This window comes from Coregonus lavaretus (assembly GCF_964263955.1).
Source record: "Coregonus lavaretus genome assembly, chromosome: 6".
In the NCBI taxonomy this organism is placed as follows: Eukaryota; Metazoa; Chordata; class Actinopteri; order Salmoniformes; family Salmonidae; genus Coregonus; species Coregonus lavaretus.
Window position 1 is genome coordinate 10603361 of NC_139993.1, and position 26090 is coordinate 10629450.

The window sequence follows — 26090 nt, forward strand, 5'->3', positions numbered from 1 at the left end:
GTGCGTGCATATGTATTCACCCCTTTTGCTATGAAGCCCCTAAATAAGATCTGGTGCAACCAATTACCTTCAGAAGTCACATAATTAGTTAAATAAAGTCCACCTGTGTGCAATCTAAGTGTCACGTGATCTGTCACATGATCTCAGTATATATACACCTGTTCTGGAAGGCCCCAGAGTCTGCAACACCACTAAGCAAGCGGCACCACCAAGCAAGCGGCACCATGAAGACCAAGGAGCTCTACAAACTGGTCAGGGACAAAGTTGTGGAGAATTACAGATCAGGGTGGGGTTATAAAAAAATATCTGAAACTTGGAAAGAATATGGCACCACAACAAACCTGCCAAGAGAGGGCCGCCCACCAAATCTCACGGACCAGGCAAGGAGGGCATTAATCAGAGAGGCAACAAAGAGACCAAATATAACCCTGAAGGAGCTGCAAAGCTCCATGGCAGAGATTGTAGTATCTGTCCATAGGACCACTTTAAGCCGTACACTCCACAGAGCTGGGCTTTAAGGAAGAGTGGCCAGGAAAAAGCCATTGCTTAAAGAAAAAAATAATCAAACACGTTTGGTTTTCGCCAAAAGGCATGTGGGAGACTCTCCAAACATATGGAAGAAGGTACTCTGGTCAGATGAGACTAAAATTTAGCTTTTTGGCCATCAAGGAAAACACTATGTCTGGCGCAAACCCAACACCTCTCATCACCCTGAGAACGCCATCCCCACAGTGAAGCATGGTAGTGGCAGCATCATGCTGTGGGGATGTTTTTCATCTGCAGGGACTGGGACACTGGTCAGAATTGAAGGAATGATGGATGGCGCTAAATACAGGGAAATTCTTGAGGGAAACCTGTTTCAGTCATCCAGAGATTTTAGACTGGACGGAGGTTCACCTTCCAGCAGGACAATGACCATAGGCATACTGCTAAAGCAACATGCGAGTGGTTTAAGGGGAAACATTTAAATGTCTTGGAATGGCCTAGTCAAAGCCCAGACCTCAATCCAATTGAGAATCTGTGGTATGACTTAAAGATTGCTGTACACCAGCGGAACCCATCCAACTTGAAGGAGCTGGAGCAGTTTTGCCTTGAAGAATGGGCAAATATCCCAGTGGCTAAATGTGCCAAGCTTATAGAGACATACCCCAAGAGACTTGCAGCTGTAATTGCTGAAAAAGGTGGCTCTACAAATTATTGACTTTGGGGTGGTGAATAGTTATGCACGTTCAAGTTTTCAGTTTTTTTGTCTTATTTCTTGTTTGTTTCAACAACAAAAAAATATTTTACATCTTCAGTGGTAGGCATGTTGTGTAAATCAAACGATACAAACCCCCAAAAAATCCATTTTAATTCCAGGTTGAAAGGAAATAAAATGCCAAGGGGGTGAATACTTTCGCAAGCCACTGTAGGAATAACAAGCTGCAAGGGATTCCTCTGCCACTGCTTCAAAGTTCTTGTAGAATGCTACAAGGTTCATAAAGTCAATCAATCAATCAATCAATTTTATTTTATATAGCCTTTCTTACATCAGCTAATATCTCGAAGTGCTGTACAGAAACCCAGCCTAAAACCCCAAACAGCTAGTAATGCAGGTGTAGAAGCACGGTGGCTAGGAAAAACTCCCTAGATAAAGTGTTCTTCATCTGTCCCTGTAGGATAACCCTTTCTTGTTTTCAGGTAGAACCAGTTTTGGTTCTATGTAAAACCCTTTCACCCAATGAAGAACCCTCAAATAACAATTTTGTGAAAAGGTTCTACCAACCAAAAAGGGTTCCCCTACTACAGTGCCGGGACAGCCAAAGAACCCTTTATGGTTCTAGGTAGCCCCTTTTTGCAAAAGGTATAGCATTATACCATGCTATCTGTTAATAAAGTCCCAGATACAGTGGGGGAAAAAAGTATTTAGTCAGCCACCAATTGTGCATGTTCTCCCACTTAAAAAGATGAGAGAGGCCTGTAATTTTCATCATAGGTACACGTCAACTATGACAGACAAATTGAGAAAGAAAATCACATTGTAGGATTTTTAATGAATTTATTTGCAAATTATGGTGGAAAAATAGTATTTGGTCAATAACAAAAGTTTCTCAATACTTTGCTATATACCCTTTGTTGGCAATGACACAGGTCAAACGTTTTCTGTAAGTCTTCACAAGGTTTTCACACACTGTTGCTGGTATTTTGGCCCATTCCTCCATGCAGATCTCCTCTAGAGCAGTGATGTTTTGGGGCTGTCGCTGGGCAACACAGACTTTCAACTCCCTCCAAAGATTTTCTATGGGGTTGAGATCTGGAGACTGGCTAGGCCACTCCAGGACCTTGAAATGCTTCTTACGAAGCCACTCCTTCGTTGCCCGGGCGGTGTGTTTGGGATCATTGTCATGCTGAAAGACCCAGCCACGTTTCATCTTCAATTCCCTTGCTGATGGAAGGAGGTTTTCACTCAAAATCTCACGATACATGGCCCCATTCATTCTTTCCTTTACACGGATCAGTCGTCCTGGTCCCTTTGCAGAAAAGCAGCCCCAAAGCATGATGTTTCCACCCCCATGCTTCACAGTAGGTATGGTGTTCTTTGGATGCAACTCAGCATTCTTTGTCCTCCAAACACGACGAGTTGAGTTTTTACCAAAAAGTTCTAGTTTGGTTTCATCTGACCATATGACATTCTCCCAATCCTCTTCTGGATCATCCAAATGCACTCTAGCAAACTTCAGACGGGCCTGGACATGTACTGGCTTAAGCAGGGGGACACGTCTGGCACTGCAGGATTTGAGTCCCTGGCGGCATAGTGTGTTACTGATGGTAGGCTTTGTTACTTTGGTCCCAGCTCTCTGCAGGTCATTCACTAGGTCCCCCCGTGTGGTTCTAGGATTTTTGCTCACCGTTCTTGTGATCATTTTGACCCCACGGGGTGAGATCTTGCGTGGAGCCCCAGATCGAGGGAGATTATCAGTGGTCTTGTATGTCTTCCATTTCCTAATAATTGCTCCCACAGTTGATTTCTTCAAACCAAGCTGCTTACCTATTGCAGATTCAGTCTTCCCAGCCTGGTGCAGGTCTACAATTTTGTTTCTGGTGTCCTTTGACAGCTCTTTGGTCTTGGCCATAGTGGAGTTTGGAGTGTGACTGTTTGAGGTTGTGGACAGGTGTCTTTTATACTGATAACAAGTTCAAACAGGTGCCATTAATACAGGTAACGAGTGGAGGACAGAGGAGCCTCTTAAAGAATAAGTTACAGGTCTGTGAGAGCCAGAAATCTTGCTTGTTTGTAGGTGACCAAATACTTATTTTCCACCATAATTTGCAAATAAATTCATTAAAAATCCTACAATGTGATTTTCTGGATTTTTTTCTTCTCAATATGTCTGTCATAGTTGACGTGTATCTATGATGAAAATTACAGGCCTCTCTCATCTTTTTTAAGTGGGAGAACTTGCACAATTGGTGGCTGACTAAATACTTTTTTCCCCACTGTATATGGAGCGTATAGTCTTTGACCCTTTCTGTTTACAGATCAGTTTAATTGATTTAAGCGCGTTAGCTAGGCCCACTGTTGTCTCTTTAACCTAACCTTGCTAGCTGTCTACCAGTCTCGTCCTGAGAGTGCCGCTCTCCTTTATCACCTAACTCCTTAACGATATTACCTCTCCTTCAAGCAGGAAGTGACCTAAATAGGAAAGGCAACTGTGGTACCATTGGTATGTCCCAAATTGCACCTTATTCCCTATATAGTGCACAACTTTTGACCAGTGCCCATCTCTCACTATGTAGGGAATAGGGTGCCATTTGGGACACACCTCATGGTTCAATGTGTACAGGGCTGGCTAGGTTTATTAATGGTTGGTTATGTGCAGGATTGGATCAACACATTTATTTTACTGACAGGACATTCTATGGACCAATTGGTTGACCCCGGTCACAGCTTTGTCATGCATCCTGTCGTCGGAAGAAATACATTTTTGAAAACGGTTGAAAAAGTATTGTCCACGAGAGCCAGTGTTTCACATTGTTAGTCTTCCCTAACTCAAAGTTGTGCTTCAGCAACTGCCAATATATTGAAACATAATTACATACTCATAAATTACTCATTGAGTGTCACTTCACTTGGAACTGATGAGAGTAGCAGGGGTGTGGGAGCCCTTGAACCCTTGATTGGCAGCACCAACCGCACCAATCCAGGTTCGTTTGTAAAAGCCAATCACAAACTATGAGTGTCACTTGAATCAAATTTAAACAGAGATATTCAACTAGTGAGTATATAAGGGGAAATTAATTATTCTTCCTGCAACAAAAACAAAATTCAAGATATACAGCAGAACGCAGATTTTTTATCGCTTAGCAGTGAGTTTTAGGTGTATTATTATATATTTTTTTTTGTGTGGTTTTTTTCAGTGATATCCAATTGGTAGTTACAGTCTTGTCCCATCGCTGCAACTCCCGTACGGACTCGGTAGAGGCGAAGGTCGAGACCATGCCTGACAAAAAGACAAACCTGCCAAGCCACACTGCTTGCTTAACCCGGAAGCCAGCCGCACCAGTGGCACCAATGTGTCGGAGAAAACACCGTACAACTGGCGACCGAAGTCAGCATGCATGCGCCCGGCACGCCACAAGGAGTCACTAGAATGCGATGGGACAAGGACATCCCAGCCGGCCAAACCCTCCCCTAACCCGGACAACGCTGGGCCAATTGTGCGCCGCCTCATTGGTCTCCCGGTCGCGGCTGTCTGCGACACAGCCTGGGATCGAACCCGGGTCTGTAGTGACGCCTCAAGCACTGCGATGCAGTGCCTTAGACCGCTGCGCCACTCGGGAGGCCATAGCAGTGAGTTTTTAATTGATGTTTCAATATTTTTAATGCTGCTTACACTAAATCCTGACAGAACTGGGATTAATCGGACCAGGCAATGTTTTTCCACTCCTCATTTGTCCAGTGTTGGTGATCGCGTGCCCACTAGAGCCGCTCCTTCCAGGAGGCTGGCCGTTTCTGAGATAATGGAACCGGCACGCCTGGCACCGACAATCGTACCACGCTCAAAGTCGCTTAGGTCACTCGTTTTGCCCATTCTAACATTCAATGGAACAGTAACTGGATGCCTGTCTGCCTGCTTCATATAGCAAGTCATGGCCACGTGACTTACTGTCTGCAGGAGCAAACCATTTTCGTAAATGGGGTGGTGTGTTTAACAAACTGGCCAATGAGTGTATGTATACAATTATTTTCTGAGTTACCAATGCTACTCTGAACTTTCAACCACATCAGCCAGAGGAGTTATTCCTTGCCAGTGTGCTATTACTTGCTCTTTGGAAGTGATTTGATTGGTTGATGGATGGATGGATGGATGGATGGATGGATGGATGGATGGATGGATGGATGGATGGATGGACGGATGGATGGACGGATGGAAGGAGAGACTGACTGATTGACTGATAGATTGACTGATTATTTCACTGTCCATTTGTTGTTGCTAGGTTCTGGACTCGGACCCAGTTGACCAGACCCAGGAGGTGGAGGAGGATCTGGACCTGCTCTATGACAGTCTGGAGGTCTACAACCAGAGTGACAGCGGCCCTGAAATGGAGGACAACGAAAGTGTTCTCAGCACGCCCAAACCCAAACTCAAGTAAGGTTCTGCATAATGTTATCAGTACTGTACACCTTAACTAAAGTAAGGCCCCACAAAATGTCCCAAATACAGCTAAACCCAAACTCAAGTAGGGCCCCACATCATATGTCGCCAGTAAACCTACACTTAAATATGGCCTCACAAAATGTTGTGAGTACAGCTAAACTTAAACAGGGCCCCATATAATGTTCACACTCTAGTCAAAGTGAAGACCCCACATATTTTCCTCAGTGTTAAGGGGAGTTTATTTGTGCATTGTTACTGTACATCAAATCAAAGAGAAAGAAAATAAAGTTGCTGCAGGGGAGAAACGTGAGAGACAATTGCAGCTGAATTACTAATATGAAAACATCACCTAAATGGGTACACAAGTTAGTGTCACTGCTACCCACCTCAGCTCAGTTATTATCGATCAAGTATGTATGTGAAAGTTTAAGATATGTTTTTTTATGTGGTTGACACCCAGGCCCTTCTTTGAGGGAATGTCCCATTCGAGCTCCCAGACTGAGATTGGGAGTCTGCACAGTCAGAAGAGCCAGCCCAGGGACCTGGCCTGCATCGTAAGTACACACACACACACACACACTCCTCTTTGCTACCAGTGGAGCATAAGGCCACAATAAGCCCATGCCACACACACACACACCAATGTTTTTTTAAATAATTTGGATTAGCATGCTAATGCTAACATGAGTCTTACCGCTCCCATTGCTTTTTTAACCCAACAATGCTCTAAAGCTATGCAAACATGGGTAGGTTGCTGACTATCCAGATACCATTATCTATTTAGATCTCCAGGTTTACTGTCTATTTAGCTATCCATAAGATGAGGAACATTTGTAGCTTGGATGAACTATCCCTTTAAATAGTAGTGATTTGTGACATCCATATACAGTGGGGAGAACAAGTATTTGATACACTGCCGATTTTGCAGGTTTTCCTACTTACAAAGCATGTAGAGGTCTGTAATTTTTATCATAGGTACACTTCAACTGTGAGAGACGGAATCTAAAACAAAAATCCAGAAAATCACATTGTATGATTTTTAAGTAATTAATTTGCATTTTATTGCATGACATAAGTATTTGATCACCTACCAACCATTAAGAATTCCGGCTCTCACAGACCTGTTCGTTTTTCTTTAAGAAGCCCTCCTGTTCTCCACTCATTACCTGTATTAACTGCACCTGTTTGAACTCGTTACCTGTATAAAAGACACCTGTCCACACACTCAATCAAACAACCTCCAACCTCTCCAACCTCTCCACAATGGCCAAGACCAGAGAGCTGTGTAAGGACATCAGGGATAAAATTGTAGACCCATCCCAAGGCTGGGATGGGCTACAGGACAATAGGCAAGCAGCTTGGTGAGAAGGCAACAACTGTTGGCGCAATTATTAGAAAATGGAAGAAGTTCAAGATGACGGTCAATCACCCTCGGTCTGGGGCTCCATGCAAGATCTCACCTTGTGGGGCATCAATGATCATGAGAAAGGTGAGGGATCAGCCCAGAACTACACGGCAGGACCTGGTCAATGACCTGAAGAGAGCGGTGACCATAGTCTCAAAGAAAACCATTAGTAACACACTACGCCGTCATGGATTAAAATCTTGCAGCACACGCAAGGTCCCCCTGCTCAAGCCAGCGCATGTCCAGGCCCGTCTGAAGTTTGCCAATGATCATCTGGATGATCCAGAGGAGGAATTGGAGAAGGTCATGTGGTCTGATGAGACAAAAATATAGCTTTTTGTTCTAAACTCCACTCGCCATGTTTGGAGGAAGAAGAAAGATGAGTACAACCCCAAGAACACCATCCCAACCGTGAAGCATGGAGGTGGAAACATCATTCTTTGGGGATGCTTTTCTGCAAAGGGGACAGGACGACTGCACCGTATTGAGGGGAGGATGGATGGGGCCATGTATTGCGAGATCTTGGCCAACAACCTCCTTCCCTCAGTAAGAGCATTGAAGATGGGTTGTGGCTGGGTCTTCCAGCATGACAACGACCCGAAACACACAGCCAGGGCAACTAAGGAGTGGCTCCGTAAGAAGCATCTCAAGGTCCTGGAGTGGCCTAGCCAGTCTCCAGACCTGAACCCAATAGAAAATCTTTGGATGGAGCTGAAAGTCCGTATTGCCCAGCGACAGCCCCGAAACCTGAAGGATCTGGAGAAGGTCTGTATGGAGGAGTGGGCCAAAATCCCTGCTGCAGTGTGTGCAAACCTGGTCAAGACCTACAGGAAACGTATGATCGCTGTAATTGCAAACAAAGGTTTCTGTACCAAATATTAAGTTCTGCTTTTCTGATGTGTCAAATACTTATGTCATGCAATAAAATGCAAATTAATTACTTAAAAATCATACAATGTGATTTTCTGGATTTTTGTTTTAGATTCCGTCTCTCACAGTTGAAGTGTACCTATGATAAAAATTACAGACCTCTACATGCTTTGTAAGTAGGAAAACCTGCAAAATCGGCAGTGTATCAAATATTTGTTCTCCCCACTGTATATGCCAGGGGCATCATTTATCAATATTGCGTAAAATACTAATTACGAACGGAATTTAGAATGTTCGTACGCATAGAAAAATTGTGATTTATCAAACAATCCTACGAGCGTCATATGCACACCGGTTGGAGATAACCGTTGATAAATACCAATTGTTCTCAGCCTCAATGCTTGTGCACGACCTTGGCTATTTGCATTTTGAAACGCCCCTATGGGAAAAATCATCCCTTTAATGCCAGTGGGTAATATACAACACCGTAAATTATTTTTGGCATCCGTATGCCAGGCATTTTAGATCAGGTACATTTGTAGCTATCCCTTTAAATAGTCAATTATGTGTGGCATTTTAGATGGCCATTCCTGGATATTCTCTGAATTGTATGTACAGTGAGGGAAAAAAGTATTTGATCCCCTGCTGATTTTGTACGTTTGCCCACTGACAAAGACATGATCAGTCTATAATTTTAATGGTAGGTTTATTTGAACAGTGAGAGACAGAATAACAACAAAAAAATCCAGAGAAATGCATGACAAAAATGTTATGAACTGATTTGCATTTTAATGAGGGAAATAAGTATTTGACCCCTCTGCAAAACATGACTTAGTACTTGGTGGCAAAACCCTTGTTGGCAATCACAGAGGTCAGATGTTTCTTGTAGTTGGCCACCAGGTTTGCACACATCTCAGGAGGGATTTTGTCCCACTCCTCTTTGCAGATCTTCTCCAAGTCATTAAAGTTTCGAGGCTGATGTTTGGCAACTTGAACCTTCAGCTCCCTCCACAGATTTTCTATGGGATTAAGGTCTGGAGATTGGCTAGGCCACTCCAGGACCTTAATGTGCTTCTTCTTGAGCCACTCCTTTGTTGCCTTGGCCGTGTGTTTTGGGTCATTGTCATGCTGGAATACCCATCCACGACCAATTTTCAATGTCCTGGCTGAGGAAAGGAGGTTCTCACCCAAGATTTGACGGTACATGGCCCCGTCCATCGTCCCTTTGATGCGGTGAAGTTGTCCTGTCCCCTTAGCATGTTTCCACCTCCATGTTTGACGGTGGGGATGGTGTTCTTGGGGTCATAGGCAGCATTCCTTCTCCTCCAATCACGGCGAGTTGAGTTGATGCCAAAGAGCTCGATTTTGGTCTCATCTGACAACAACAATTTCACCCAGTTCTCCTCTGAATCATTCAGATGTTCATTGGCAAACTTCAGACGGGCCTGTATATGTGCTTTCTTGAGCAGAGGGACCTTGCGGGCGCTGCAGGATTTCAGTCCTTCACAGCGTAGTGTGTTACCAATTGTTTTCTTGGTGATTATGGTCCCAGCTGCCTTGAGATCATTGACAAGATCCTCCCGTGTAGTTCTGGGCTGATTCCTCACCGTTCTCATGATCATTGCAACTCCATGAGGTGAGATCTTGCATGGAGCCCCAGGCCGAGGGAGATTGACAGTTATTTTGTGTTTCTTCCATTTGTGAATAATCTCACCAACTGTTGTCACCTTCTCACCAAGCTGCTTGGCGATGGTCTTGTAGCCCATTCCAGCCTTGTGTAGGTCTACAATCTTGTCCCTGACATCCTTGGAGAGCTCTTTGGTCTTGGCCATGGTGGAGAGTTTGGAATCAAACAAACTGAGATTAGGAGCACTCCCTTTAAGAGTGTGCTCCTAATCTCAGCTCATTACATGTATAAAAGACACCTGGGAGCCAGAAATCTTTCTGATTGAGAGGGGGTCAAATACTTATTTTCCTCATTAAAATGCAAATCAATTTATAACATTTTTGACATGCGTTTTTCTGAATTTTTTTGTTGTTATTCTGTCTCTCACTGTTCAAATAAACCTACCATTAAAATTATAGACTGATCATTAATTTGTCAGTGGGCAAACGTACAAAATCAGCAGGGGATCAAATACTTTTTTCCCTCAGTATGGTAGTACTGTGTACTGCACCAGACACTTTGTAACTGTGTGGGTGGTTTCTTAGTTTGAGGGTCAGATATTGAGTAAGGCCAGATCGATTCTGCGTGCACAGTGTCCTAAGGCCTGCAGAAATTATTTGTACTGAGGAGGAATTGTCGTTAATTCAAGCGAGTCAAACATTGCCACAAAATATGGATCTATTCTGCCTAGAACATTGATCGTCTCGTCTCGTCAAATATGTAGGCACCAGCTATGAAAGTATCGATAAAGGCATTTCAGAGTTTGATTCTGGCGCACGTTAAAGATGGAATCCGCAGTAGGGGAAACAGTTCCACTGTGCGCCCCACCGCCGTTGTTATTGATATTGTTTTGTTGACAAAGCGGTGAGGAGCGTTGCGAGACGTGGTAAAACCAATGTGCAGTACATATTCTGCTGTTCTATCGAGGGAAGAAAACAGTTTTCATTGTTTGCAGTAACTTCTTTGTTGTTGTAATATCACAAAAGACAGTTTCACCATTAAGGAATCCAGCTTTAAGTAAGCAAACTTATGGAATGTTGCAGATAGAAATGTCATGAATACAGTGTGCTCCTGAAAATCTGATGTAGCTTGTGTCATGAAAAAAGTAGCCAGCTAGGGGGGTAGCCAGCCACCTAAGGGTTAGTAGTCAGCTATTTCGCTGCCAGCTGGCGCATATGTAAATAGAGTTCATGTGATTTCTTATTCTATATTAGAGACATGGAATTAGGATATGCTCAAGGGCGTCCCCTAGCAGGCGGTTTTGGTAACTGTGTCCTGGGTTCTGCTCCTTTTAGGGTGGAGATCTGCTGTCCCCGGACAGGGCCAAAGTCCTACTAGGGACCAAGTATACAGACGACAGCACCGGAATGGAGTCTCCTGCAGGGGTGAGTGGGCATCCTGCGCCGAGGTGAAGTTTCCCCTAGGTACAGCTTTAGGATCAACTTCCATTCCCCCAATTCTAACCTTAACCATAAGTGGGGGAAAACTGACCCAAGATCAGTGTCTAGGGACAACTTTACTCTACACAGGGCAACCTCTGGAGGATCCCTGTAGGCTTAACATATTTTGTGCTCTTCCAACGTGCTCTTTCTCTCTTTCTTTGTCTCTTTTGCTGTTCTCTCTCTTTCTCAATGGCTGGGCCAGTCTCTCTGTCTCCAGATTTCTAGTACCTCTCTCTTTCTTTCCACTCTGTCTCTGTTTTTGCCTGTCTCTTTGCCTCAACTCGCTCCTGTTCTCTCCTTTGATGTCTGTCGTTCTCTCTACCGGTCTTTATTTTTTTTTAATTCTCTCTCTTTCTCACCAACCATGTTTCCATCAAACAATTTTTGTGAGTAAAGTACCTGTCGGATAAAAAACTCATGACAGGCCTGATGGATTCAGCAATTGTCAGTAAACATTCCTAAAATGTAGACAGAACAAAATACGGTAGACATGGTTGGATCACTTTTTGGTCTGTGAAATAGATCAGGGGTTCCCAAACATTTTGCTTCTCGCTCTTCCCTCTCACTCTGCGCTGCTGTTTTGTCCATTATCATAAATCAGCTCCCATCTATCTTCCACTCGACCAATTTGATGCGAACAAGAGGACATTTACACTGTTACCACAAAGACCTCCATTATTACACGCATACATGCACACACACATACATTGTGTACACACACACATACACACATGAGCATGCACTTACACACACACACACACACACAATGTATACACACACCGACACCACTCTGAGGCCCAGGTCCAGCTGGCTGTAGAGAGGGCGTCAGCGTGCGTATTGGTCCGTGAGAAGAGCAGTGCTTTACAGACTGTTTGTTATTCTTTACCGTTGTCTGTCGCGCTCCGATGCCTCCTCTGCACTCGTTCACCCCAGGAACCCCGGCAACGAGGGGCACCTGACGACGCATTTCTTGAGAGAGAGAGAGAGAGAGAGAGAGAGGGAGAGAGAGAGTGAGAGAGTGAGAGAGTGAGTGAGTCTGAGGGGGCTTGTGTTTGGGGCCCAAGGACAGGATGTTCAGTGGCCAAACACATGATACTTACATGCACACACTGAGCTTCATGTTAATGTGTTCACGGACATCTGCCAGGCGTTATGTGATGTTGTCACGTTCACCATGACAGCACATTGAAATGCATCGACAATGGGTACCCTGCACAGAAATAGCTGATTTCTAGGTACTGTGTGCATTTCATAATCTGTTACGTATTGGTTTTGGTTGCTACCTCTTGGGCATGGAATCAATGAAAATATTATCACAATGGGTGCGTCCCAAATGGCACCGTATTCCCTTTGTAGTGTACTAATTTTGAACAGGGCCCATAGGGATCTGTTCAAAAGTAGTGCACTATTAATCGAATAAGGTGCCATATGGGATGCAGATAATTGAGTTCACCTGTAAAACAGGTGTTCTCAACTCGCACAGGGTGAACCTTCATGACTTGTGTCTCTGGTGTCAGTGAATTCCCACTGACAATACCAACTGTAAAGTGTTAATTAATCTCTAGGGAGAGAAATGAACCAGCGGTAACATGGTGCCGCAGATGGAAATCCATGGAATGAATTAAATACCCTGTACATTCCTATTGAAAATATATTTTGAACTATATTTCTCCCATTATGTACAGGACGCAGAGGATGAGGAGACTAGGGCTGGCACAGGGCCAGGGGAGGCTAACCCCAACCCCACCCCCACAAGCTGGGACCTGAGCACGGACAAACTGCCCGGCCCAGTGGCCAAACTCTGCAAAACCGAGTCCCAGACACTCATGTCGCCCAGGTAGCCGCCCACAAGCACAAACGCTCACTTGCATTTATGACATTTATGCATTCACGCACACACAGTCACACACATAGTCACACACATAGTCACACACACACGCACACACAGTGCTGCTTATTAACCTTTACACTCTGACTAAACAAGGATGGGTGTGCACGCTTTATTCCAACCCAGCACTAATATACCTGATACCACTAACTGTGATCCAGATTGATCATGACTAGTTCATTATTTGGAACTGGTGTCTCAGTGCTTGGCTGGAACAAAAGCCTGCACACCCAGTAGCTCTCCAGGCCCTGAGTTGGATAAGACACATTCCCTAAATAAAATGGATGGGATGAGAGAGAGAGAGAGAGAGAGAGAGAGAGGGGGGAGAGAGGGAAAGAGAGAGAGGGGGGAGAGAGGGAAAGAGAGGAAGAAATCAGGTCTACCTCTCTGATTCAGCATCTGGTATCTTGGTTGTTCAGCGCAATACAGTGATTTCCCCTGCTACACCTATCTATAAACAAACTAATCAGCAGAAGGACGTCCCCTAGCACCACTTCCACCTACGCGTCTGATGAATCAAGGTCAGATCCATTGAATAAGCAATCTGCCTAGTACAGACATTGCACATTTGTCTTTGTACATTTCTCTGTTGTGCAAGGATAATTTAACTCAACCATGAATGTGTAGCTAGCTAGTAGCAACCACATAGAGAATGCGTGGCAGCCATTTTGTGCTCACAAAATGTTTCCAGAACAAAATCTTGAAAAGCTTTTGCTGTGGAGAGTCAAAGGGGATGATTAGATGGCCAGGATTGTCTGAGGAGTTCTGCTGTAGGCATATCTACAACTTAGTATTTGTGAAGATTCTTTTTTTTACTAAGATTTCTCAGCAGTGGCTCAACCTGGCTCAGTTGTGGCTCAGTGCTTCATTGGGTCCGTGCCTGTTTGTGGTCCACAGTAAAACAGAGAACAAGCTGCAGAGGCGTCCTAGGAGCACGTCCATGAAGGACCGACAGAACTCCAAGGCCCAGAGTGACAGGACCAGCAGCATCGACAGCGAGACATCCCCGGAATCCAAGATCGCTGTCCAGGTGTGTGTGAGTGTGTGCGCAATAGTAAAGTAAGCTTGTGTGTGTGTGTGTACAAGATGTACATATGTGTATACAGATAGATCATCTCTTTGACTTCTGCCTCTTCCTCCGCCAGGTCCCCAGGAAGTCCGTGTACGACCAGCTGAACCAGATCCTTATCTCTGACGAGCAGCTCCCCGAGAGCATCATCCTCATCAACACCATAGACTGGCAGGGCCAGGTAGGCTACCTCTGTGTGCCTAATGTTGTAAGAACAAAGGGGCACTATCTGGTCGTAGAAAAGCATTCTAAACAGTTGGTATCCACATGGTACCAAATGGTGCACTTTTTGGAAAGATACAAAATCGTAATTGCAGTATTGTATAAATACTATGAAATGACCCTCTTACCATATTCTTTCTAGTGTATTATGCTACTCATTCTATCAGTAGTATTTGCATCAGCTGTGCACTCAACAAACATACTCCTTTTAGGAACATGCGCAAGATCAGGTATTTTTAGACATTCATATCTCTAAGCCTAGCTGGAGAAAGGCTTAGCAATCAGGGGGAATCCATTGCTTATGTGAACATAATGCAACTCTGAAGCATGTGCACTCACAAACACAGGCGCACGCGCATGTACACTCACACGCACAGACCTGAGGTCTTCTGAGTCGGCTTCTGGCTGACTAGCTCAGTTGATCCCAAGCCCCCTCTCACCTCTGTCTTGAAACCCCTTTCACCCCTTTTCTCGCTCTCTCTCTGCCCCCTCTCTCTCTGTCTCTCCTTCCCTCCCTGCAGTATCTATCTGAGATTCTCCATGAGCACAGCCAGCCTATCGTGTGCACCATCTCTGGTGCGGATGTCCATGCAGCCTTCAACACCATCGTCACCAGGATCCAGAGATTGTAAGAACTTGCTTCCTCTGCAGAACATGGTCTCTTTCTAATTCAATGGTTGTAGTTGAGAGAAATACATCTATTTAACTTTAACTTGGCTTCATTGTAAAAATGTACCGGTTTCTTGTAGACTTTTTAATGTGAATTTAAATTCAGTGGTCACCAAGGCAAGTGGATCTTATGATGATCATGATTAGGGACGTAACATTTTTGATATGTGAAACGTTTTGGTAGCCCTTTCCATTACAGTGCAGAATAAAGGCGTCATAACATGGTAATAAAGTGGAAACAAGTTACTGTTTCTCGTAATGTTTTTTCCCCACTTCTCTGGCTAGCTGTAACTGCAACGCCCAAACACCCCCCACCATCAAAGTGGCGGTGGCCGGAGACCAGAGTTACCTCAGCACCATCCTCAGGTGCTTCGTGGAGCAGCTGGCCAACAAGACGCCTGATTGGCTCAGCTACATCCGCTTCCTGGTCATCCCTGTCGGTAAGCAACAATTCAGCCAATCGCCATGGAGTCCAAGGTCGGGTTAGTCGTCAATTCCATTTAAATTCAGTAGATTTAGGGGATAAATTGAAACTCTCATTTGTGCATTGAAAAAGTCCACAAACTGTAGAAAAGAATGGCCTATTTCCAATTCTGCACGCATAACTCATGACTCCAATAAATCATGCATTGATGTCAAACGGAAAACTGCACGCAAAACAATAGTTACAGGAACAGATCTGATATAGGACCCTGGGTATCATAGCAGGCTAACAACATACAGACTAGAAACGTTTTCCTGTTTCTAATCAGTCTGCTCCTCCCTCTGCAGGCACTCACCCTCTGGCCAAACACATGTCTTCGTTCGACAGCAAGTTCAACAACATCTTCATGGACGCCGGCTGGAGGGACTTGTTTGGCAGACTGGAGGCCCCAACATCAGGTACGGCAGACAGCTAGAGCAGCAATCACTTACTATGAGCCACAATACCATGTATGATAGGGATCTACTCATAATGCGTCATAAATGCAGTTATAAATGTATTTGTATTTATTAAGAATCCCCATTAGCTGCTGCCAAGGCAGCAGATACTCTTCCTGGGGTCCTGCAATATTAAGGCAGTTATATACTATTTAAAATATTACATGACATTACATTTCATAAAACCTTACCCAATACATTTAGTGTGTTCCCTGAGGCCACTACTCCACTATCACATATTTACAATACAACATCCATGTGTAGAGTGAGTGTCTAAATGTATGTGTATGTCTCTTCACAGTCCCCACTGTTCCACAAGGTGTATTTTTACCTGTTTTTTTAATCTGATTCTACTGCTTGCATCAGTTACCTGATGTGGAATAGAGTTCCATGTAGTCATGGCTCTATGTAGTACTGTGCGCCTCCCATAGTCCGTTCTGGACTTGGGAATGTGAAGAGACCTCTGGTGGCACGTCTTGTGGGGTATGCATGGGTGTCCGAGCTGTGTGCCAGTATTCCAAACAGACAGCTCAGTACATTCAGCTCGTCGACACCTCTCACAAAAATAAGCAGTGATGAAGTCAATCTCTCTTCCACTCTGAGCCAGGATAGACTGACATGCATGTTAGCTCTCTGTGTACTTTTAAGGGCCAGCCGTGCTGCCCTGTTCTGAGCCAACTGCAATTTTCCCAGGAACATCTATCAGCATTATGGTGCATTATGCATCACAAGTCTATCTAAATGTTCTTAAATGTACTAGTTTGTTATAATTATTATATTGTGTTTATTATTAAAAACATTATTACAAAAAATATAAGTTATTATTTATGTACAGGGTATTCATAGCAGGAAGTTTTATAAAATATTTATTTAAGTGTAATATGCTCACATCCACACAATATTAGTATATTATGATGCTTCTACTGTTGCCTTACTGTAGGTGTTGTATGATAATACAATACATGAATAATAATAATAATAATAAATGGGATTTAAAAAGGGTGTAAAAACAAAAACATGACAGGTTGTGCCCTCCACTTTGTGTTTCCTCAGACAACATAGATGTGGCAGGCCGCGTGTCTCAGTACCTGGCCGGGGCAAGCGTCTCGCACCAGTGTCCCATCTCTGAGGCCATGCTCACCTACAAACAGAAAAGGTAAGGTGTGTGTGTGTTTGCAAGCATGCGAGTGCAGCATGAATGGGTGATATTTAAGGGTGTGTGTGTGCGCATGCATGCGTGTGCGTGTGTGTGTTTATGAAATGTCTGGTAAAATGTAGATATTGTGTATGTAGATATTTTTGTATGCTATTATTCTCCAATAAACTATATTTGGATGATCTATTGTATTGCAAGTTCTCCCTCTACACTTCAGATGTGTCTATTTAGTGGTTACATTCTCATGAATGCATTTTTGGAAAAAGCAACACCAGTATTGCTAATTTCAACCACATTCAATCATATTCATCGACAACATTCGCTTATTCAAATTAGCACCGACAGAATATCAACATGTCGACTCCACTTTGACGGCACATATTTTGCGACAGTTGACTGATAACTCATGAACTCATGAAGAAAGCACAACGACGACTCGTACCATTTTACCACACTGAGTTTTTCTACCTTTTTCTTTCATTTGCATTCAAGGAAGAGAAGCTTGTATTTTGATTTTTACATCAGGTACCTGGCCGCAGCCTTTCGTTTGACCCCGCCCCCTTGCTGTGTTGCATTTTGTCCACCAATATAACCTGTAACCCCTTGTTGTCTAATGTCTAACTCACCCACACATCACTCACTGTTCGTCTTAACTTCATATCTGGTCTGCATCGACTACCCCCGTATTGATTTGAGTTTTTGCATGTCTTAATGTCTTAACCACTTGTTTGTCTGGCTTGGTTGGCTTTTGGTTTGGATTTGGTTTGGATATGTGGATTTTGGATAATATACAACCGCATTAAAGGTACAGTCAGCAATATTACATCATCATACACTGCGGGGTGACTTCCTGCTTACAGAAGTCAACAACAAAAGTCAAATCTGCCAAGGCTGCCATTATTGGATCTTTCCAATGCCGGCATGCCTTAAAGGAGTGCCGAAATTGCAAATTGGGAAAAGCCAATAGTGGCCGTCTTGGTGGATTGAAACCCTGTTATCGTTGAAGTCTGTAAGCAGGAAGTCGCCCGCTGTGGTTGATGAAGTCACATTGCTGACTCTACCTTTAAGGTCTCCCACACACTTTCCTCTTTAAAGTTGGGAACAGTAGGGCAAACTGTTGACGCCATGAGATCTAAGAGAGAAAGGTTGACATTGATGTGTTCTTTCCTATTTCCTCAGAGAGAGAGAGAGAGAGAGAGAAGGGTGAGGACATCAGGAAAGAGGGGATAAGACAAGATTAAGAATAAGGTGGAGGACGAGTGTAAAGAAGGAGAGATGACAGTGGAGATCTAATTAGGTGGTTTGAAGAGATGGAAGGAAGGCGGGAGGGAGGAAGCGTGGGTAGTGCGGAGGTAGAGAACACCAGCCACGTGACACACTCTCTCACGCACACACACACACGATACACACACCTGCGTGTGTGACCGTTATTTTCAAATCTCTGCTCAGATGTCACTGTTGACCCACCTCAGAAACAATTCTGGCCTTGTAAGAGTGTAATGAGACACACACACTTTAAATCCACCAGGGAGGATGAGCACGTAAACATTTAAAGGTCACCTTATCAATGACCAGGCGAATAAAAGGCGCAGTGCACTGTATTATAGACACAAAGGGGCACTGAAGGGTGACTTTTGATTGGCTGATCCCGGTCTCTCCCGGTCTCCCCTTGGTGACAGGGACAGAGTCCACTGAGCATTGTCACAACATCGAGTCTGAACTCTGCAGAGAGGGTTAATGCTTTCATCTATCATGTGTTTTCAGATCAGTGCCATTGAAGAACAGGAGACCAGGAGAGGAAGCCGCGTTAGAATATTGAGACGCACCTGCAGATTATCCTAGATCAGGGCTCTCCAACAATGTTGCTGGGTTGTTCTTGCTCCAACCCCAATTATAACTAAACTGATTCATCAACCAGCTAATTATTAGAATCAGGTGCGCTAGATTAGAGTTAGATTGAAAACCTACAGGATCGTAGCTCTCCAAGAACAGGGTTGGAGAGCCCTGTCCTAGATAATATTCTGGTCAGATAGGCAGGGGAAGCTGTACTGTACACCAAGGGCCCGACTGAGTTTGCTTACTGTGCAATGTTTGTACCTACTTGTCTTCTTTCTCTTTGAAAAGCAAGGGTGCAAAGTCTCAGATGTGTATACTCAATATTTTAGTCAATGCTTCTTCCATCTCTAAAAACTCTAGAAAACCCTCAATGCTACTCTCAAGTGTGTCTCGCGAGGGAGATGAACTTGTCATGCTCTGTTTGTCCTACCTCTTTGCTGTCCTAACATGCTTTTCTCACAGCTCTTTTAACCATGTTCTCCAAAAATACACCCTCTCTGGCCTCATTTTGCAGGTTATTTTGGTTTTGCACCAGCCATATCCAGCTTTTTGAGCTAATTTGTAGGAGATTTGTGAGTAATAGGCCAGGATAGCTTTGGTAAGACGACGGCAGCACTACCAACTTCACAAATAAGTAGTTGACTGGGACCGAACATATGAAATATGCTAATTGTACTTTAACCCTCTGTCTATAAAGACCCCTTTACAAATACTCCCATTGACATCAATAAATGACTAAGTGAAAATGTACCTAAATGGAAGTTAGGATTTGCCCCACAATGTATAGCGGGTGTGCACGGCTCTGGTCCTTGAGTGCCATAGTTCTGTAGATTTTCGTCCTTGTTGATTTTTTTTTTCAGACAATCAGTAACCTCAAGTACTGAGAAACCAAAACCAGTGGGATTGCAGAACTCACCCTGTATATTGGGTTCACATTCAATGTCACCAACCATGTTAACCCCCTCACTCACTCCACCCCTCCTCCACTGCTCACGTCACGGCAGGCTTACAATGCACCTGTTTAGGGGTCAGTTGTAAGGAGCGTTCCCTGGCATTCCCATCACGGCATGATCTTAATTCCCAAAATGTATCGGGTTTTCCAGAACCACTTGGGAGCTGCCATGTCTCATCAATTCCGATTGGACATGCCTTAGCCACACACACACTCACACTCATTCTTCCTTCAGACCCATCACGCCACCACATCCAAAACAGGGAGTGTGTTGATCCTGGAGCGTTGCGTTAACGCGAGACTAACGTTATTATGTGTTATCCATTCTCTCTCCCTCAGCCCTGATGAGGACTCCTGTCAGAAGTTTGTGCCATTTATTGGGGTAAGAATATTCACTTGCAACTAAATAATGTGAGCGTTATCTTTCAGCGCTTATCTCCAGTTAGACTGGCAATTACCTGTCATTTATTTGAAGCTGTAACAATAATACACAAAGAGAACAGATTTTTATTGATAGCTGCTTTATTGAGGAAAGTTTTACTTGCAATGACTGTGATATGTGGTTGTTCTTTTCTTACACTATATATACAAAAGTATGTGGACACGCCTTCAAATTAGTGGATTCGGCTATTTCAGCCACACTCGTTGCTGACAGGTGTTTAAAATCGAGTACACAACCATGCAATCTTCATAGACAAACATTGGCAGTAGAATGGCCTTACTGAAGAACTCAGTGACTTTCAACGTGGCACCGTCATAGTATGCCACCTTTCTAACAAGTCAGTTTGTCAATTTCTGCCCTGCTATTGCTGCCCTGGTCAACTGTAAGTGCTGTTATTGTGAAGTGGAAACGTCTAGGAGCGATAACGGCTCAGCCGCGAAGTGGTAGGCCACACAAGCTCACAGAACGGGACCACTGAGTGCTGAAGCTCATAGCATGTAAAAATTGGCTGTCCTCTGTTGCAACACTCACTACTGAGTTCCAAACTGCCTCTGGAAGCAACGTTAGCACAATAACTGTTTGTCGGGAGCTTCATGAAATGGATTTCCATGGCCGAACAGCCGCACACAAGCCTAAGATCACCATGCGCAATGCCAAGCGTTGGCTGGAGTGGTGTAAAGCTCGCTGCTGTTGGACTCTGGAGCAGTGGAAATGCGTTCTCTGGAGTGAAGAATCACCCTTCACCATCTGGCAGTCCGACCGACGAATCTGGGTTTGGGGGATGTCAGGAGAACGCTACCATAGTGCCAACTGTATAGTTTGGTGGAGGATAAATAATGGACTGGGGCTGTTTTTCATGGTTCGGGCTAGGCCCCTTAGTTCCAGTGAAGGGAAATATTAACACCACATCATACAATGGCATTCTAGACGATTCTGTGCTTCCAACTTTGTGGCAACAGTTTGGGGAAGGCCCTTTCCTGTTTCAGCATGACAATGCCCCCATGCATAAAGCGAGATCCATACAGAAATGGTTTGTCAAGATCGGTGTGGAAGAACTTGAATGGCCTGCACAGAGCCCTGACCCAAACCCCATCTAACACCTTTGGGATGAATTGGAACGCCGACTGCGAGCCAGGCCTAATCGCCCAACGTCAGTGCCCGACCTCACTAATGCACAAATGAGATGTTCGACGAGCAGGTGTCCACACACTTTTGGTCATGTATTGTACCTTGATTAAATGTACTGACTGTACGTCGCTCTGGATAAGAGTGTCTGTTAAATGACCAAAATGTAAATCTCAATTGTGGCTTTTGTCCCCCCTCAGCTGGTGAAAGTGGGCATCGTTGAGCACAACCTCTCGACCTCAAGTAAGACATCCTACTCTTTATTTTCCTTTGACCCTACGTTTGCTTTGTATTGTCTGGTAATCCATTGATTCGAATGAGATCGGTGGAAGAAGGGAAGACTGAGAGAGAAAGGGTCCAGCGGGCAAAATACTGTATGCATAATGTTTTAATAATTAAATATTTTGCCTGTAAAGTGGTTTTCTGGTTAAAAGACATCATATAACTAGATTACAACCATGGTTACAACCAGGTAAATTGACCTTTTCATGACGAGATCAAGACGCCATGGGACAGACGTCATATTTTGGTTGTTAACTGGTTAGATAACCCGATTTTAAACCAGATAAAGATGTATTTTTCTGGTTGCTGAAAAGACGTTAACAAAACCTCCTCCTCCCTAATATCCAGTGGACTCTGATGATGCCGTGATGGGGAGCATCAATATGCTGGCCTCCCCTCCCCCCCAGCCGGGACCACCCTACATGAAGGACCTGACCTGCACCCCGCCCCCCTCCCCCTCCGTCTCAGCCACCCTTGCCGGAGCCGGGTACGTACTGTACCCTAGCTGTCTTGTTAATGAATTTCTCTTTCCTTCTCTCAACCATTATTTGATCTGAAGGTTCAACTTTATAACTATGGCTACAACCCCCACAGAGGCCCATTGGCCACAGTAGCCAATAAAACAATTTCACAAGGTACAGACCACACCTTCCACATGAATTAGTTTCTTATTGTATTTTGGGTTCTGATGGGGTATAGCAGTTGAACTATGCTCATGAGGTATTTGTAAACTATATATGATTAATTTAAAAGGCCAAAGATGGACCAATCTGGAGCGAGTGAGAGAGGATAGCCATCCACTTTCCTGCCACTCCACATACTCTGCATACTTCCCAGATTGAATGACGTTTCTCCATCCAGATGTTCCTTGGAGACCAGATGTTGGTTGGGGAAGGGGGAACGATCACTTGTGTTCTGTACTGTCTTTCACTGGAGCTCTACTGTACCCTTTTCTTCCTTTTTATGACTTAACCTGTAAGTTGGTCATAATAAACTGGCTACATCCACACACAAGTTCTGATGGTACTATACCTGGCAGTTTGGGCCTTTTTCTTCCCTTTCATGCCTACAAAACGTTCCTATGACGTTCCTGTTACGTTCCTAAAATGTTTTTCTCCCATATACCTCCGCCGTGCAGTTCTCCGGTGACGGGCGGGGAGGTGATGGGGCTCCAGGTGGACTACTGGACATGTCACGGCGCCGACAAGAAGAAGGAGGGCGAGAAGCGCGATGTGGGCATCAAGAATACCCTAAAGAGCAACTTCCGCTCGCTGCAGGTGTCCCGCATCCCCAACGGGGGCGAGCTGACCCCCCCTCCCGGCATGGCCATGACCGTCGTCATGAAGGAGAAGAACAAGAAAGGTGGGTGGCGCTTTACTGAAAGCCAATGGGTTGAATGCGTTATTACCCGTTATAAGCATGTATGCGACCTTACAACTCATAGCGTGTTATGTCTTTCTATATGGAAATGTGTACCTGATGAAGAAGACGTCTTTTTCTGGTTGTAATCTAGTTATCTGGCCAAATACAGCAACAACTAGATGTTGTGTTGATGTCGTCATGAAAACGACGTCTTTACCTTTTACCTTTACATCTTTAGTAAAACAAATGTTTCTTTTATTTTGTAGCCTGTATGGCAAATTATCTCTTTACTTCACTGATGTCCTCTCTCTCGCTTCTCTTTCTCTTGCTTTGATGAGCAGTGATATTCCTGAGTAAAAAGCCCAAGGAGAAGGAGGTGGACTCCAAGAGCCAGGTGATCGAGGGCATCAGTAGGCTGATCTGCACTGCCAAACACCAGCACACCATGCTGAGAGGTACAGGCCTGACAAACACACACACACACGTAAGCATACACACACACCCACACATAGGGCTGTTGCAGTGACCGTCAGTGCTTGACTTGGGCAGGAGCTCACCGGAGCTGAGTACTGGCACATCATATTTTCTACTGCTTGAGCTCCTGTTCCTCTAATAGAAAAATTTCTCAAAAGTATTGTGGAGCTCCTGCACCAAAATATAAACAGTACCTGCACCCAAAATGAGTACTGGCACCTATTTCAGTCCAAGTCAAGCACTGGTGACCATATTATCGCCACACCTGCAGTCACGAGTCATGACCGCAGTCAAATTCCACGTGACCGTTGAGTCACGGTAATCTCCTCTGGCCAGTGTTGGTAGTACCCAACTCACTATCAACCATTAGGTTGGCCTGGGACTCAGCGCTCTATTGTCCCTCTAACCACTCTGACATCAATGTAAATAAAATCGAAAATCACATCAAACACTTATAATCAAAACAGTATCATGCTTTTAAAACTCACCTCACTGTGATTGATCAATTTGAAGAAAGAAGTTCAACAACAGGTTGAAACTGAGGGGAAAACGTGGTTGTTGTGGATGTTGTTTCAAAGCCTGACATAACGAAATGGACAGCGCTTTCTAAGGTGATGATTAATTCAAAAACCCCTACGCATATTTCAGCTTTTGCATACGCATAGGCCTATACAGTATTCATCCCCCTTGGCGTTTTTCCTATTTTGTTGCATTACAACCTGTAATTTAAATTGATTTTTATTTGCATTTCATTTAATGGACATACACAAAATAGCCCAAATTGGTGAAGTGGAATGAAAAAAATAACTTGTTTCAAAAAAGTATAAAAAATAAATAATTGTAAAGTGGTGCATGCATATTTATTCACCCCCTTTGTTATGAAGCCCCTAAATAAGATCTGGTGCAACCAATTAGCTTCAGAAGTCACATAATTAGTTAAATAAAGTCCACCTGTGTGCAATCTAAGTGTCACATGATCTGTTACATGATCTCAGTATATATACACCTGTTCTGAAAGGCCCCAGAGTCTGCAACACCACTAAGCAAGGGGCACCACCAAGCAAGCGGCACCATGAAGACCAAGGAGCTCTCCAAACAGGTCAGGGACAAAGTTGTGGAGAAGTACAGATCAGGGTTGGGTTATAAAGAAATATCAGAAACTTTGAACATCCCACAGAGCACCATTAAATCCATTATTAAAAAATGGAAAGAATATGGCACCACAACAAACCTGCCAAGAGAGGGCCGCCCACCAAAACTCACGGACCAGGCAAGGAGGGCATTAATCAGAGAGGCAACAAAGAGACCAAAGATAACCCTGAAGGAGCTGCAAAGTTCCACAGCGGAGATTGGAGTATCTGTCCATAGGACCACTTTAAGCCGTACACTCCACAGAGATTGGCTTTATGGAAGAGTGGCCAGAAAAAAGCCATTGCTTAAAGAAAAAAATAAGCAAACACGTTTGGTGTTCGCCAAAAGGCATGTGGGAGACTCCCCAAAAATATGGAAGAAGGTACTCTGGTCAGATGAGACTAAAATTGAGCTTTTTGGCCATCAAGGAAAACGCTATGTCTGCCGCAAACCCAACACCTCTCATCACCCCGAGAACACCATCCCCACAGTGAAGAATGGTGGTGGCAGCATCATTTTGTGCGGATGTTTTTCATCGGCAGGGACTGGGAAACTGGTCAGAATTGATGGAATGATGGATGGCACTAAATACAGGGAAATTCTTGAGGGAAACCTGTTTCAGTCTTCCAGATATTTGAGACTGGGACGGAGGTTCACCTTCCAGCAGGACAATGACCCTAAGCATACTGCTAAAGCAACACTCAAGTGGTTTAAGGGGAAACATTTAAATGTCTTGGAATGGCCTAGTCAAAGCCCAGACCTCAATCCAATTGAGAATCTGTGGGATGACTTAAAGATTGTTGTACACCAGTGGAACCCATTCAACTTGAAGGAGCTGGAGCAGTTTTGCCTTAAAGAATGGGCAGAAATCCCAATGGCTAGATGTGCCAAGTGTTCTTATAAGACCAGACATCTATATGCAGTCCTGTGTGAAAGCAGAGTTTGGATGGTTGCCCTCAAAAAGAGGAGGATCCCAGCTGCTACTATATTTATTTCTCAGCTGCTAATATTAAGTACATGCTCCACCATAAAACCAGAATAGCCTACCAGGCATGATTGAAAAACGAACCGGGGAAGGCTGTCTCCATTTACTATTCGAGGCACTTGATGAGAGCGCAGCGTGTGAAGCCTGAGGCAAGGAACAGAGCGCAAGCTTTTTTTGCGACTTTCTTAAATCATCAATAGGCTATAGTCGCATCATGCAGCCCATATATGTTTAAATTTCTAAGACATTCTAAGGTTTGTATCAACACAACTAAAGTTGCCATATAAATCTAAATCTAGCATATAGGACCTGTTTCAAATTATCACATTTACGCTCAACATAGCCACTTCATATGCGCACTCGCTCCGGAATAGGAAAAATATCCTTTCTATTTAATTCAGCTAAGTTCAATTATATTCTTCTTACTATAAAATCATATAATATAAAATAATGGCACGGGACTTATAAGCATATCTTGTCTGCTAAATGAACTAGCTGACAGTCTATGACATGGCGCATAGCCAGATGACATATATTATCTTCTTCTGAAATAC

General features: G+C 44.0%; 1 protein-coding gene across 1 annotated transcript in view; it reads left to right on the forward strand.

The window, feature by feature from the left end:
• Positions 1–26090, forward strand: part of LOC311131278 (phosphofurin acidic cluster sorting protein 2-like) — a 110569-nt gene that overhangs the window by 80365 nt on the left and 4114 nt on the right. Inside the window, exons 9-23 of the mRNA XM_084164165.1 lie at positions 5479–5630; positions 6100–6193; positions 10876–10965; positions 12708–12859; positions 13808–13940; positions 14056–14160; positions 14723–14829; positions 15156–15310; positions 15642–15752; positions 16845–16947; positions 20075–20117; positions 21503–21545; positions 21933–22071; positions 22723–22946; positions 23288–23401. Coding sequence (XP_084020291.1) covers positions 5479–5630; positions 6100–6193; positions 10876–10965; positions 12708–12859; positions 13808–13940; positions 14056–14160; positions 14723–14829; positions 15156–15310; positions 15642–15752; positions 16845–16947; positions 20075–20117; positions 21503–21545; positions 21933–22071; positions 22723–22946; positions 23288–23401 — 1765 coding nt within the window. The remainder of the gene's footprint in view (positions 1–5478; positions 5631–6099; positions 6194–10875; positions 10966–12707; positions 12860–13807; positions 13941–14055; positions 14161–14722; positions 14830–15155; positions 15311–15641; positions 15753–16844; positions 16948–20074; positions 20118–21502; positions 21546–21932; positions 22072–22722; positions 22947–23287; positions 23402–26090) is intronic.